General features: G+C 41.9%; 2 protein-coding genes across 3 annotated transcripts in view; both read left to right on the top strand.

The window, feature by feature from the left end:
• The window catches only part of itga9 (integrin subunit alpha 9), a 151,315-nt gene extending 143,492 nt beyond the window's left edge, over positions 1 to 7,823 (top strand). For both annotated transcript variants that reach the window (XM_036956146.2, XM_090212956.1), the window contains one exon: positions 1,690 to 7,823. In XM_036956146.2, the coding sequence (XP_036812041.2) occupies positions 1,690 to 1,788 (99 nt within the window). In that variant the 3' untranslated portion in view covers positions 1,789 to 7,823. The remainder of the gene's footprint in view (positions 1 to 1,689) is intronic.
• Positions 7,824 to 8,698: 875 nt separating this feature from the next.
• Positions 8,699 to 15,324, top strand: part of LOC110499317 (uncharacterized) — a 13,846-nt gene continuing 7,220 nt past the window's right edge. The window contains exons 1-4 of the mRNA XM_036956145.2: positions 8,699 to 9,040; positions 9,638 to 9,821; positions 11,795 to 11,980; positions 12,234 to 15,209. Of these exons, the coding sequence (XP_036812040.2) occupies positions 8,835 to 9,040; positions 9,638 to 9,821; positions 11,795 to 11,980; positions 12,234 to 15,209 (3,552 nt within the window). The 5' untranslated portion in view covers positions 8,699 to 8,834. The remainder of the gene's footprint in view (positions 9,041 to 9,637; positions 9,822 to 11,794; positions 11,981 to 12,233; positions 15,210 to 15,324) is intronic.

The raw sequence follows: 15,324 nt of genomic DNA, 5'->3' as shown, positions 1-15,324 counted from the left end.
ACACCATACTACACACATGAAAGAAAGGGGAAATGGCAATCACACTGATGTCCAGACAAGAGGCCTCCCCCCTCTTAATTGTCTTCACACAAAACTCCTATTCTTTTCCTCTTTTCCTACTCCCTTATTTTTTTTCCACTGGGAAAACCATGACTAAACCCTGGAATGTTGGTCCTGGGATATCGTGTGTGTGTGTGTGTGTGTGTGTGTGTGTGTGTGTGTGTGTGTGTGTGTGTGTGTGTGTGTGTGTGTGTGTGTGTGTGTGTGTGTGTGTGTGTGTGTGTGTGTGTGTGTGTGTGTGTGTGCAAGTGTGTGTGTGTGCAAGTGTGTGTGTGCAAGTGTGTGTGTGTGTGTGTGCAAGTGTGTGTGTGAGAGAGAGAGACACCAGCCATCCCCTTTGCCCAGGTCCTTGCACCCTGCCAAAATAAACCCCTCTTACAAGCGCCATGTCCACTATTTCCCTTTTTCTGGAAATTCCTGAGAGGCAGTGGTGTCCCAAATGGCACCCTATTCCCTATATAGTGCCCCACTTTTGACCAGGGTCCATAGGGCTCTGGTCAGAAGTAGTGCAATACTGTATGTACATATGTAAGATCTTAATATGATCACTCTTTTGTTGCTGAGAATTTTCCTGCCAGCAGGAAATGCAAACTTGTAGTGTATTCAAGGTTCAAAAAAGTAGAATTTCCACAAACTGTATCAACCCCTAAAAAAAATGTCCATGAATTATAATCCACATAATAATTCAGTTTCATGTTGCTACAGGATTATTTTTCTGCTGTAGCAAACTGGCTCAAATTAAGATCCTACATCTGCCATTTGAGACGCAGACTAGAGGTCTGTATCAATAAACGGTCTGGTCAATCGAGATATATGAATGAAATCAATGCGAGAGAGAAAAGACAACATACCATACTATAATGACAGTACCACATACAATCAGCACATCATCATCAAATAAAACATTTAGAATAGTAGAAACTACATAAAACAATATAAAAAATGAGACGCACAAGGAAGACACCACAACAGCAGGGCCCGGAAGCTCACTTTGGGCTCCTAATGGAGAAAAGGGCCTCAACAGTGCATCTCCAGCAAAGGAAGCCTGGAACTTCATTCAATGTGGTTCTATCCTGGTGGTTGCTGCCTGGTGGCCAGTGTAATAGAGACTGGTAAATCTTAACAGGTCAAACATCTGGCCATAGGTCCACCTCACTGGCAAATGCTCCTTCCCATTGGCCCTTAGAACAACTGCCTACGGTGGCTCCTGGAGTGGTCTAGCGGTCTAAGCCACTGCCTCAGGGATGCATGCACCAGTGCAAGCGAGGGTTTGAATCCGACCCACTGCTAGCACACCCTCTCCTCCTACCTTTACTGTCAGTCTTTCACTGGCCTAGAGTATATAATACCGTACATACAAACAATATGAAACCGCTGACCCAAAGAACAACTGACATGAGTCAAACATCTGGCCATAGGTCCATCTCACTCCCTAACCTTTGCCCCTGAGATTCTAGAAACTGTTGATTGTTGATGCCCATATGAGCAGAGATAATGGAATAGAGACATGTAAATCTTAACAGGTTAAACATCTGGCCACTACACCTCACCACTGACCCTGAGCTAACAACAAGTGTTTTTATTCTCTCCCCTCTCCTTGTCATCCTCCTCTCCTTCCCCCTCTCCCAGATGGGTTTCTTCCGCCGGCGCTACCGGGAAATCATCCAGGCTGAGAAAAACAGGAAGGACAGTGACGAGAGCTGGGATTGGGTGGAAAAGAACCACTGAGAGACAGAGAAGCCAATGAGAGTGTAGGAATTGGGGATTGGGTCAATGGTGGATCCAATGAGCTGGGGGCTTTCACCACAGCCAGCCAATCAGGACTAAGGGCCCTTCAATCTTCCATATGTGGAAGAGAAAAAAATATTCTCCGGATTTTTCGGAGGGAGACCTGACATTTTAGTGGGTGGGGGACTGGGGATTGAGGAAACGAACGAACAGACATCTGAGGTGATGGTTGGTGTGGCTTGCTAGGGTCGTATTCATTAGGACCCTAATTCAGTGCAACAGAAAATGAAAATTAGTGTTTTTTATTTGACAAGCCCAATGAGTCTTTTCCTGTTTTTTTTCTTCCGTTTGGTGCCAAATGAAAACAACACTCGCAATAGAATCGAATTAGTCCCTATGGAGCTTATGGAGATAACTTCCTGACAGTCAAATCTATGGAGGTAACTCCCTGCCAACAGAAAAGAACAGAATGGAACTGGTAAAGAAAGAAGGGGCCTGTTCAGAAGGCTGTAACAAAGATAGAAATATATCGTGCAGAACAGAAATGATTGTCAATATACGAATAGGGAATTGCATCAGCTCTATTCATTCTATTTCTATCTGCAACGTTCAGAGTGCTTCACGTCCCTGAATTCACCCAAGGAGATTGATGTCCTGTGACAGGAAGTGGAAATGACAGATATTATCAGACAAGACCATGAAAACCCTCAGGGCTCTGTTTTAATAGTAGCAAAAATTTATTTTTATACATATTATAGCCATATTGTATTAAATTGGGGCTTCGAGAAAGGGTTGGTTGGGATTTTTGAAGTCTAATGTAAGCATATCTATATGTTTTTCTTTAAAGCACTGATGTCCGAGTTGATAAGAAGAGTTGATGCTATGTTTCCAAAGTTGATCCTTTCTTTTTGAGGCCAAAGATAATCTATAGTATAGTATATCATTCTGTACTGTTTCCTGCTCACAAATATCTCTTGAATATCTCACACATATCCTTCTCCCTTAGATATCTATATGGCAACCAGCCAAAGCAAGTCCTATGAAAGCCCATATAAATGTAACTATCAGAGCGGACATTCCCATTCAAGTCAACATTCTATTTTTATGCGTAGACCTTCCCTTCACCATAAACAGAGCTATATTTTTGGCACACATCGAAGTTGTCATTGTCATGAAGAAATGCTGATAACCAAGCAAAAGAGTTGTAATGAGTTTTTAATCGATTGTATATGTAACGCTTTTCCAGACCCTCAAAGCGCTTTATATAGTAAAGACGAAACTCACCTCATCAACTACCAAGTAACTCATGGTCCAGATGCAGACGTCACCAACACCACTGGAGCTAGAGCATTTCATTTACAGTTAGAGCTCTATTCAGTCTGTATGACTGAAGCGTTACAGATTGCGCGCTAGAAATGTAAAGCCGACATGCTGTGTTTACCGTGAATGCCGTGTTTTACCGTGAATGCCGTGTTTTACCGTGAATGCCGTGTTTACTGTGAATGCCGTCTCTGCTAACGAGGAAACATTGCCTTTACATTTCAATCACGCTGTAACGCGGAACTTCCGCGATACAGATTGAATAGAGCCCTTAATTTGCCACATTTCACAAAGTGTGGTCGTTTCAAACTGAAAGTTTAAAATGTGAGTAAGGCAGAAGAGACAGTGGATAGAGGAGGAGTGGATAGATGGCATAAACAGATATACTCATCATTTTTTAGCTCAAAGAAGCATTCCACTTGTCGCCACTAAGTTAATAATCTCTCCAGTGTTGTGTGCCAGAGGAGAAGGTCCATCAATTAGATGATAGTCTGGAAAATTTCACAAATCATGGTATTTAAAAAAAAAATAATAATAAATTCAACTGTATCCTTTCATATGAGTGGAAAGGTTTACATTATACCTTTAAATTGCCATTATACCTATGTAACTACATAGAAAGAACTGTATAAACAACATTGTAGTTACAGTAGTGATAGAGTATTGGCATAGGGCTATGCATTAGATGCAAATTAGAACATTTTGGTTTCCAGTTAAAATGTGTAATTTAACCCACATCCCGCCAATCTTTTGAAGCTACAACAAATGTTGTAAAGGAGAAGGGGAATATAGGCTACATTCTTTGAGAATCAAGTGTCAAAAGCTGTTTTGGCAAAGAGCTATCGCTCAGATATCCACATGATCAATCACAAGCATAGCCTGTTTCAAATTTCAGTAAACATGTTTTTATGATCCTCAATGTAGGATCATATGTTGATTATAATGCCAAACATGACAATGACTAAATAGAAATTGGCTATACAGCTCAAACAGGTCTGGGACCAGGCTAGAGCGATACCAAACCTTATAAGATGTTTTACTCTACATTGCTGGAAGAACACAGCCTAGATCCAAACTGAATTGTTCCGTTTCACTATTGTTTCAGTTCATGTTTGCCACAGTTTTACAATAGTGAAGCTGAATAATTCAGTTAGAATCGAGGCTAGGATGAATATCTGAGATCAGAGTAAACTATACCAACCTACAGTTGAAGTCGGAAGTTTACATCCACTTAGGTTGGAGTGATTAAAACTTGTTTTTCAACCACTACACAAATTTCTTGTTCACAAACTATAGTTTTGGCAAGTCGGTTAGGACATCTACTTTGTGCATGACACAAGTCATTTTTCCAACAATTGTTAACAGACAGATTATTTCACTTATAATTCACTGTGTCACAATTCCAGTGGGTCAGAAGTTTACATACACTAAGTGCCTTTAAACAGCTTGGAAAATTCCAGAAAAGGATGTCATGGCTTTAGAAGCTTCTGATAGGCTAATTGACATCATTTGAGTTAATTGGAGGTGTACCTGTAGATGTATTTTAAGGCCTACCTTCAAACTCAATGCCTCTTTGCTTGACATCATGGGAAAATCAATAGAAATCAGCCAAGACCTCAGAAAAAAATTGTAGACCTCCACAAGTCTGGTTCATCCTTGGGAGCAATTTCCAAATGACTGAAGGTACCGTGTTCATCTGTACAAACAATAGTGCGCAAGTATAAACACCATGGGACCACACAGCCGTCATACTGCTCAGGAAGGAGAAGCATTCTGTCTCCTAGAGATGAACTTACTTTGGTGCGAAAAGTGCAAATCAATCCCAGAACAACAGCAAAGGACCTTGTGAAGATGCTGGAGGAAACAGGTACAAAAGTATCTATATCCACAGTAAAACGAGTCCTATATCGACATAACCTGGCCGCTCAGCAAGGAGGAAGCCACTGCTCCAAAACCGCCATAAAAAGGCCAGACTACGGTTTGCAACTGCACATGGGGACAAAGATCATCCTTTTTGGAGAAATGTCCTCTGGTTTGATGAAACAAAAATAGAACTGTTTGGCCATAATGACCATCTTTATGTTTGGAGGAAAAAGGGGGAGGCGTGGTAGCATCATGGTGTGGGGATGCTTTGCTGCAGGAGGGACGGGTGCACTTCACAAAATAGATGGCATCATGAAGGAAGAAAATGATGCAGATATATTGAAGCAACATCTCAAGACATCAGTCAGGAAGTTCAAGCTTGGTCGCAAATGGGTCTTCCAAATGGACAATGACCCCAAGCATACTTCCAAAGTTGTGGCAAAATGGCTTAAGGACAACGAAGTCAAGAGATTGGAGTGGCCATCACAAAGCCCTGACCTCCATCCTATAGAACATTTGTGGGCAGAAATTAAAAAGCGTGTGCGAGCAAGGAGGCCAACAAACCTGACTCAGTTACACCAGCTCTGTAAGAAGGAATGGGCCAAAATTCACCCAACTTATTGTGGAAAGCTTGTGGAAGACCACCCGAAACGTTTGACGTAAATTAAACAATTTAAACAATTGATACCAAATACTAATTGAGTGTATGTGAACTTCTGACCCACTGGGAATGTGATGAAAGAAATACAAGCTGAAATAAATCATTATCTCTACTATTATTCTGACATTTAACATTCTTAAAATAAAGTGGGGATCCTAACTGACCTAAAACAGAAATTTTTACTAGGATTAAATGTCAGGAATTGTGAAAAACTGAGTTTAAATGTATTTGGCTAAGGTGTATGTAAACTTACGACTTCAACTGTACCTACACCCATTCCATTACTAGAGGCCCAGGGCATTTAATACCAACCTACACCCATTAGTAGAGGCCCAGGGCATTTAATACCTACCTACACCCATTAGTAGAGGCCCAGGGCATTTAATACCGACCTACACCCATTAGTAGAGGCCAATGGTATTGTATACCTAGCTACACCCATTACTAGAGGCCCCTTCCCATGACAGAGAAACAGGGCTGAGTAATACCCTTAAAAGAGCAAGGTTAGGGAATATGCTTCACTCTACTCCATCACCATGCATAAACTACTAGCTATTTAAGGCTTATGAGAACATCTACTTTTGAAGTCAACATGTTTGAATGTAAGTGTTCAAAACTGATACGACTGAATCATCTGGAATGCTCCCATTAAAGCTACAATCTGGAAGACATGTTTTGAGGTAACGGTATACAGCTGAAGGATGGGTCCTATATACAGTGGGGCAAAAAAGTATTTAGTCAGCCACCAATTGTGCAAGTTCTCCCACTTAAAAAATAGGAGAGAGGCCTGTAATTTTCATCATAGGTACACTTCAACTATGACAGACAAAATTTGAAAAAAAATCCAGAAATTAACATTGTAAGATTTTTAATGAATTTATTTGCAAATTATGGTGGTATAAGAATTTTTAATGGCCATGGAACAGATTCCCAGAATGCACCTTTTAAAGCACATATCTATTTGAGAAAGGGACCATTAATCCATTGTAAGAGACCCATAACCCTGTAAACACCAGTGTCTCTTTCTCAAAGTGTCGATATGTGTTATCTGATCAGATGAGTAAACCCAATTTAATCTAAAGCTGTCCTTACATGGAATGATGTAATTGACAAACAATGAGATAGATGTGTGTGGATGTGAGATGTTTTAAAAGCGCACACCTGTCAATTTAAAAGGGTTGAAAAGTTCTGAATGTGCAATCCCAAATGTTGCATGTGCTAGGCAGAGGCGCAACTTTGGTTCTAGATGTGGGGGGGGCCCATAATTTGTTTTATTTTATCCAGTCAGATAAACACTCCAAACAGCCTACCCGACCGCTCGGATGCGTCCGCATGGTCCTAAAGCACATTGAAGTGGATTTAACAAGTGACATCAATAAGGGGTCATAGCTTTCACCTGGTCAGTCTATGTCATGGAAGGAGCAGGTGTTCCTAATGTTTTGTACACTCAGTGTATATAAAAACAGCCTTTGACGTTTCAGAGAGGCTTTTGTGTGATAATTAAATTAGGTAAGAAGTGTCTCACATTGCGTCTCCAAGGGCTCTATTCAATTTGTATCGCTGAAGTGTTACAGATTGCGCGTTAAAATGTTTACGGTAATTTCCTATTGAGCTGACATCTGCAGTGTTTACCGTGAATGCAGTCTCCACTAACGTGGGAACAATGCCTTTAATTTAGAACTTTTGCTATACGGATTGAATAGAGCCCCAAGTTATGTAGAGCTTTTTGAAAGCTGAATTGTGTGGTGTTCCTTTACAAGTCTAAAAGGCTGTGACACTTTACTGTGCTTACTATGATGGCATTGTCTTTATCAATCATGCTGCATTGATCTCTGATTGATTGGTTAGAAATACATCCTATATTTTAATGTCACCCATTCATTTCACTGGCATGGCAAGTACTGTACACATTCACCATCTCCTCTGCACCTGATATAGTTATCTATGGAAACTTGACATGTTTTTTTGTATTTTAACTGTGATGGTTTCGTTCTTTACTTGTATATTGTTTCACCTTTATCACACCATAGGTATTTGAATTTTGTTTAAGATATACTACTGTCACTGAATTATCATTTGTATAAAAGTATTGATCTACATGTTTGATGTTTAAACTCATGTTCAAGCTGTATATTTATCTGTTGATACATTTTAGATTAAAACGAAGTTCTCTCTTTTTTTTATCAAGAAATGTTCTCCCACTTTGACGTTGTTATAGCTGTAGCGGTTTGCGGTGTATGGCGCCCTCTTGTGGCAGACAGATTGTAATTTTCTCACAGTAAAAATTAGAAGAGGGAAATGTCATCTGATACTGGTTGCCATGAAACACTCACATTAAGCACAGCGCTTCTCACTCAGTTGCGTCTAAATAATGAATGTGGGATGAAACAACTAGACTACAGCGCCATGCTGCAACAGTTGCAGACAGAGCTGTCATCCTCACAGGTAAATTCAGCATTTAATTTATTGAAAGCTTTCATCTTCACTTATTAAGAAAATTAAAGACTTTGAAGGTCTACTTGCAAAGTATTTAGTTAAAGGTAGACAGCAATATGAGGTTATGTTTGCTCCTTGTATAATGACAAACCAGGGTATAGGTTTAACTAGTTTTAATGAACATGTACTTCAGCTAGAAAACTTTAGCCATGCAAGGCATTCTTCAACCACCTTCCCCCGCATAACCTGCTGGGTAACGTAGTCTTAATGTTATTAACACATAACAACACATAAAGTAAACAGCATATTGAGTCAATTAACCCCAACTAGGAGAGTTGGGGCAAGGCGTGAAGTTAACACGTGCACAGATACTAGAGTCTAGAATGAGAGAGCATCGAAAAGTCTTGCATCTCACTCGTCGCAATTTCTGCGGCGCTGCTCGTGGCAACGTCATTCCGCTGGGTTTTAACATATTGTAATGAAACAGCAGGGAGCAAGTCTCAAACACTCAACCTTCTAGCGCGCTATCGACCTTGCCCCAAAAGCATGCTCGAGTGGCAGAGTCGATATCCGCACTTTTAACCAAGGGTCGTTACAATATGTTTAGAAGTTGTTTATAAGGAGACCTAATGAAGTTACCAATGTTAAAAACACCTGCAAATACAAACTAATCAACATGATTGGATATCTGTATCATTTGTAAATTAAACTTAATATAACATTACTAACCTCCTGGCCATCACTCCTGCAGTACCAGTGTCCAGGTATGGCATATTTCCTAGACCAGGCTAGCCTGATAAAGACAGCTGCTATAGAGAAGGTGGTGGCCCCCATCGCAGTACACCTGGTCCACCTGGTCCTGCTGTGTGAGAGGGCAGAGGGGCTGGAGGGACCAGAGCAGTTCACCCAGCTAGAGGGAGAAGCACAGGCTGTGGCCAGAGCCACCATGAACATGGCCGCCGTTGCCTACAGGTGGTGGACCCTGCATTCTATCCTTTCTCTTAAAGTGTGTACTGCTTCCCTTGCATACATGTATTTAAAAAACAAAGGACAGGTAGTCTATAATAAATATGGTTGAAGCTCCTTATAAAACATAATATACAGTAATAGTATTATTTGCTAGATTTATAATTTTAGGTTTTACTGTGTTCCCCAAATTTACAAGACAGGTATTCTCTTGCTTCTACCTGGACTGGCTTCTTCTGGTCTAGCATGACACACATTTGTTGACTCCATCTGCTATTGCAAAACAGGAATAATGTCTTATAGTCATCTGAGCAGGAATCGGTTAATTGAAGCCAGACTTTATTTTCTAAACTTAACAACATGCAAAGTTTGTCATGAACATCACATAGTGAAAAATATGAATACCATACAGAACTGTGAGTGCCCTGAGTAATAACAACAAGCCTGGAATCCAAACTGATATGCTCCATTTTACCAGAGCCTTTTATTGCATATAGAAATAGATGGCTCTGCTGATGGCTCATATCCGTTTGGTTTCCAGGCTAAATAACAACATCATTAAATGAAAATTAGGCTGTTTTTTCTCTCTCGCTCTTTTCCAAGACGTTCAGAAGCCGCAGATGATGAGGTAATGAGGACAGAGATGTCATCCCTAGTGGAGCCGATGACTGTGTCTGGACAGCATGTCCTCCTGGCAGCCCAGAAACTCCGTATCCAGCCCAGCCTAGCCGAGCACAGAGAGGAGCTCATCACTGCAACACAGAATGTTCTGCTAGGAGTGGTCAAAGTACAGTAACATTAGCCTATGTAGTGACACTTTACTTAAAGTCTGCAGGTACAAACATGGACAAAAGTTTTGAGAATGACACAAATATTAATTTTCACAAAATCTGCTGCCTCAATTTGTATGATGGCAGTTTGCATATACTCCAGAATGTTATGAAGAGTGATCAGATGAATTGCAATTAATTACAAAGTCCCTCTTTGCCATGCAAGTTAACTGAATCCCCAAAAAACATTTCCACTGCTTTTCAGCCCTGCCACAAAAGGACCAGCTGACATCATGTCAGTGATTCTCTCGTTAACACAGGTGTGAGTGTTGACGAGGACAAGGCTGGAGATCACTCTGGCATGCTGATTGAGTTCGAATAACAGACTGGAAGCTTCAAAAGGAGGGTGGTGCTTGGTATCATTGTTCTTCTTCTGTCAACCATGGTTACCTGTAAGGAAACACGTGCCGTCATCATTGCTTTGCACAAAAAGGGCTTCACAGGCAAGGATATTGCTGCCAGTAAGATTGCACCTAAATCAACCATTTATCGGATCATCGAGAACTTCAAGGAGAGCGGTTCAACTGTTGTGAAGAAGGCTTCAAGGCGCTCAAGAAAGTCCAGCAAGCGCCAGGACCGTCTCCTAAAGTTGATTCAGCTGCGGGATCGGGGCACCACCAGTACAGAGCTTGCTCAGGAATGGCAGCAGGCAGGTGTGAGTGCATCTGCACACACAGTGAGGCGAATACTTTTTCCGGATGGCCTGGTGTCAAGAAGGGCAGCAAAGAAGCCACTTCTCTCCAGGAAAAACATCAGGGACAGACTGATATTCTGCAAAGGTACAGGGATTGGACTGATGAGGACTGTGGTAAAGTCATTTTCTCTGATGAATCCCCTTTCCGATTGTTTGGGCCATCCAGAAAAAAGCTTGTCCGGAGAAGACAAGGTGAGCGCTACCATCAGTCCTGTGTCATGCCAACAGTAAAGCATCCTGAGACCATTCATGTGTGGGGTTGCTTCTCAGCCAAGGGAGTGGGCTCACTCACAATTGGTGACGAACAATGCCTTTTCCAGCATGATGGAGCACCTTGCCATAAGGCAAAGGTGATAACTAAGTGGCTCGGGGAACAAAACATCGATATTTTGGGTCCATGGCCAGGAAACTCCCCAGACCTTAATCCCATTGAGAACTTGTGGTGAATCCTCAAGAGGTGGGTGGACAAACAAAAACCCACACATTCTGACAAACTCCAAGCATTGATTATGCAAGAATGGGCTGCCATCAGTCAGGATGTGGCCCAGAAGTTAATTGACAGCATGCCAGGGCGGATTGCAGAGGTCTTGTAAAAGAAGGGTCAACACTGCAAATATTGACTCTTTGCATCAACTTCATGTAATTGTCAATAAAAGCCTTTGACACTTATGAAATGCTTGTAATTATACTTCAGTATTCCATAGTAACATCTGACAAAAATATCTAAAGACACTGAAGCAGCAAACTTTGTGAAAATTAATATTTGTGTCATTCTCAAAACTTTTGGCTACGACTGTATACTGTGTTATGGTGAAGTTATAAGAATTGTTTTGACTTGTCATTGTAAGACTTGTGATGAGCATGAATGAACCCATTATAATGTGTTATAATCATGAACTGTTCTTCGTATATACAAACTTATGAATATTAAACAGCATACAGTATCTGTTTCCAGGTTGGTTCACATAGTCGTAGAACAACATATGTAATTGGAAAAATAACAACTATCTGAAAAATATGTGGAGAGTGTTCAAGAAAACCCTTTATAACCCTATAAAGCATGTTGTATAACATTATCATATTCATTAGAAAATTGAATATTATTCAAGAAAACCCTTTATAACCCTATAAAGCATGTTGTATAACATTATCATATTCATTACAAAATGGAATATTATTCAAGAAAACCCTCCAAAAATCATAATTATCGATTATTTATATTCCTATGTCATCTAGATACTTTCAGTGGAAGATGATGCAACAGTGAGAAAGACCATAGCGGCTGCAGACTGGGTGTTGGACTGCTTATCCTCTCTAGCTTCCTCCCTGGACATCCTATCTCTACTGAAGGCCTTCCATCGTTTCACTGAGGCCCTGGTTCTCCTGAACAACCTGGTAGTGGAACGGGCTGAAGCCCTGCAGGTAAGGGGAGGGAACGTGCTCAACTCTTAGCCTGGTCAAGCAGACTGATCGTTTCACTTCAATTGTCAATTGAAACAGAGTGTGAGCTATCGTGAGATCAGGCTACTCAACTCCATCCTCTTGTGTAAAAATAGTGAAAGGGTGTTTGCAGTCAACAGTCTGTAACAATGAAAAAAAGAGGACCAGCTGAGCACTCACTCAATGTACCTGTAGTTGCAATTAAAGTCTTTGTTTATCTTCTGTTTTCCTACAGGATCCTAGGCAGACGGAGCACTTGCACAACTCTTTGGACTCCTTGAGGAAATGCATCTCTATGCTTCACACGGCTATGGTCACCACTATCAAACACCGAACCAGTGAGCAGGCCCAAGCCGCCAAAACGTACATTCTGGACAGGGTGAAAAGCACTGTGAAAGACATTGTAACTACACTCAAGAGTTATTGCCATAGAGGTGGTGTTGCCTTAGGTCCGTGTGGGTACTACATTGACAGGCGTGATGCTTTGATAAGGCTACTGGCCAGTTCTTCCTCCTCTTCCTCGATCAGTAACGTTGACAGCCTCTTAAGAGATCTTGTGTTCCACTGTATGGTGGTGGCCAACTCCTCACAAAGGGAGCTTCAACTCTGTGTGGTGGATCATTGCCGACATGTCCTACATATCTGGTCAGAAATGTCCAGGCTTGTAAAGCTTCCAGAGAATCCTGATGATGATAACCTGAACCAGCATTTACAGAGTATCTGTTTTTCACTGATGCAGCAAATCCAGAATCTTGACAGTGCTATGATGACTGCAGTTCTCTATCAAGTTCTGGACACGTTTGTTACAGGGTCAAGTCCACTCGAAGATCTGGTGAATATGTTTGGACAAGTCTTGGAGAATGATTCAGTTGAAGAGTTGCCGGTAGATCCAGTTTCTATCCGTGTATTGCTCATGGATCTTCTAACACAGGCTGATAGGATGATCCAGGTTGCAAGTTTCATCTCGGCTTTCGCCACGGATTCTAAGAGTCTAGAAAATGTGGAGAACTCAAGGGCATGCCTCACGCGTCTGAAGGCTGAGATCGAACCTCTTGCACGGGAGTTGGATAAAGACGGTTCAGACGTAGAGAACTGCTTTGAGGCCGTGCAGAAACTCCACAATCTGTGTGAGAGATGGGAAGAGGAGACCGGTCAGCTGCAGGATGTTCTTTGTGACATCATTGATGTTAGAGATTTCACTAGCTTGGCAGTTCACGAGATGGCTAACGACCAGTGTGGATGCGACGCGGCGTATAAAGCCCAGAATCACAAACTGTTCAGAAAGCATGCTGATGACCTTATCTCCCACACAAAACAGGTGGTTCACTCTGTTAGAAGACACGTAGACAAGAGTGACAACCCCATCTACCGCAATGGACTCCTAGTTCTGTTGAAACAGGTCGAAGCGTCACAGGCCAAAGTGGTCGGATCTGTCAGAGACATGTGCTCTGGTTCCAGTCTTGATGTGAATGTATACTCTGTCTTTTCAGATCACACATTTGTGGTGATCCAGCACTTTAGAGTGTTAAGAGAAGGGCTGGATGGACAGCAACATCCACACCTCCTCAGTCCACTGCGAGAGGCTGCACGCCAGAGCATAGTCTCATCCTCAGTCCAAGCAAACAATCAGGTTCAAGGATCAGCTATTGATCAGGAAATAAGAGACCTTGGCCTTCAGTTTCCTGTTCTAGATGTTTCAGAAAGGGATTCACCAGTTGAATATAAAGTTAAGTTCTCAGAAAAAGAAATTAGAGAGCCTATGATGGCAGACAAAGACTTCAATGATGATTTAAAGGGGCCAGCTGTTTCAGGTGAAGCGAATCCAATCCCAAAGCCTCTTGATTTCGACCTTTTGCCCCTCTTGTATAAGGTTGTGACTGTGACTAAAGAAAAAGATGTAACGGTCCTCAACAAAGCCTGTACAGGAGTTCTCAAGCTTTCAAATTGTTACGCTCAGGCTGCGAAAGAAGCTTCAACTATTGTTGATGCTGTCGATAGTCAGACATTGGATATCTTCAGATCAGAGTTAGTGGCCCTGACGCCTCAGTTAGTCCAGACAGCTCAGGAGACTGCGATGAGCTTAGCTATGAGCACGGACAGTCTCTACAAACACAGTACACTGTTCTCTGACCTGATCAATAACATCAGGAAAGTGCTCTTACCAGCTGCTGGAACCTGGTACCATGCCGTTTATTCAATGTTTCAAGGTCGTCCACGAAACATGGCCGCCACTGCCATTTCTCAGGAACTCAGCAAAGTCATGAGTTTGTGTGCCGATGTGGTGCAGCTGTTGACGTCGTCTGATATAACGCCACCAAGTGACTGTCAGGAGAGCTTTACAGTTTTGCACAGCAAGCTGAACAAAGCCCATAACAACACAAGAGAGCTGACAGAACTTGCTAGCTCATCAACATCAGGTCAGGCAGATCAACTTGAGGGGCCTTGTATTCTGTGGGCACTGTCAGTCCAAGTTTTGCTAAATTCTTTGGATAAGATTTTAGGAACAAGGGAAACATTTATGAGACAGTTGACCCCTCAGAAAAGGTTGGCGGCCATGTCCGAGAACTCACTGCGAATCCAAGAGGCAGCGAGACTGACTAGCGTGAATTGTAGAAGCGCCTACAAAGTGAAAACGTTGACACAACTTCAGGAGGAATTAAAGACTCTCACTGAGGCATACTTACATGTAGCTGAGGACCTCTGCATTGTATCTCTCTCAGGCATCCTCCAGTTTGCCAGGTCAGAAGTTCTACAAAGACAGCTTCTGATTAAAATGAGGGTGCTATCCGGCCACTTGAACAAAGCAAATAAGGACTATGTCACCACAATTCAAAATATCGTAAACATTGCTTATAAGGCTTCCAAGCACCACAAAGATAACAAGACATCCAAGGAGGCCCAAGAAACATTTGAGACTGCTGCAGAGTTGCTTTTCAAGAACGCCAAAGCTGCTACCAAGAGGGTTGAAGACTGTTTCAACTACATTCGCAACCCTCGTGCTCGGATTAACCTGAGGTCCATCAACGATCATCTGTCCTTCCAGATCTCGGATATAGTGAGCCGAGCCAGGCTGGTAGTGGAGACCCACTGTATCTACGACACTCTCAGTCTGGAGATCCAGATACAGTGCTGGTCGGCCAAGGCTCGCTTTTTAGCCGAGGAAATCTATAAGGTGGATGGGCTAAGCCAGGAGACTAAGGAACACATCAAGGTAGAGTTAACTTAGCTCTTTGTTGTTTATATTCCCCTTGTTTTCATTATTAAGAACACACTGTAACACTTTGTTATACAAATAAAATAATGTTATAAAATGCATGTGTTATTAT

This window comes from Oncorhynchus mykiss, chromosome 20 (assembly GCF_057628025.1).
Source record: "Oncorhynchus mykiss isolate SJ-2025 chromosome 20, ASM5762802v1, whole genome shotgun sequence".
NCBI lineage: Eukaryota > Metazoa > Chordata > Actinopteri > Salmoniformes > Salmonidae > Oncorhynchus > Oncorhynchus mykiss.
The sequence above is the reverse complement of the archived record's forward strand: the minus strand, read 5'-3'. Positions and strand labels throughout refer to the sequence as shown.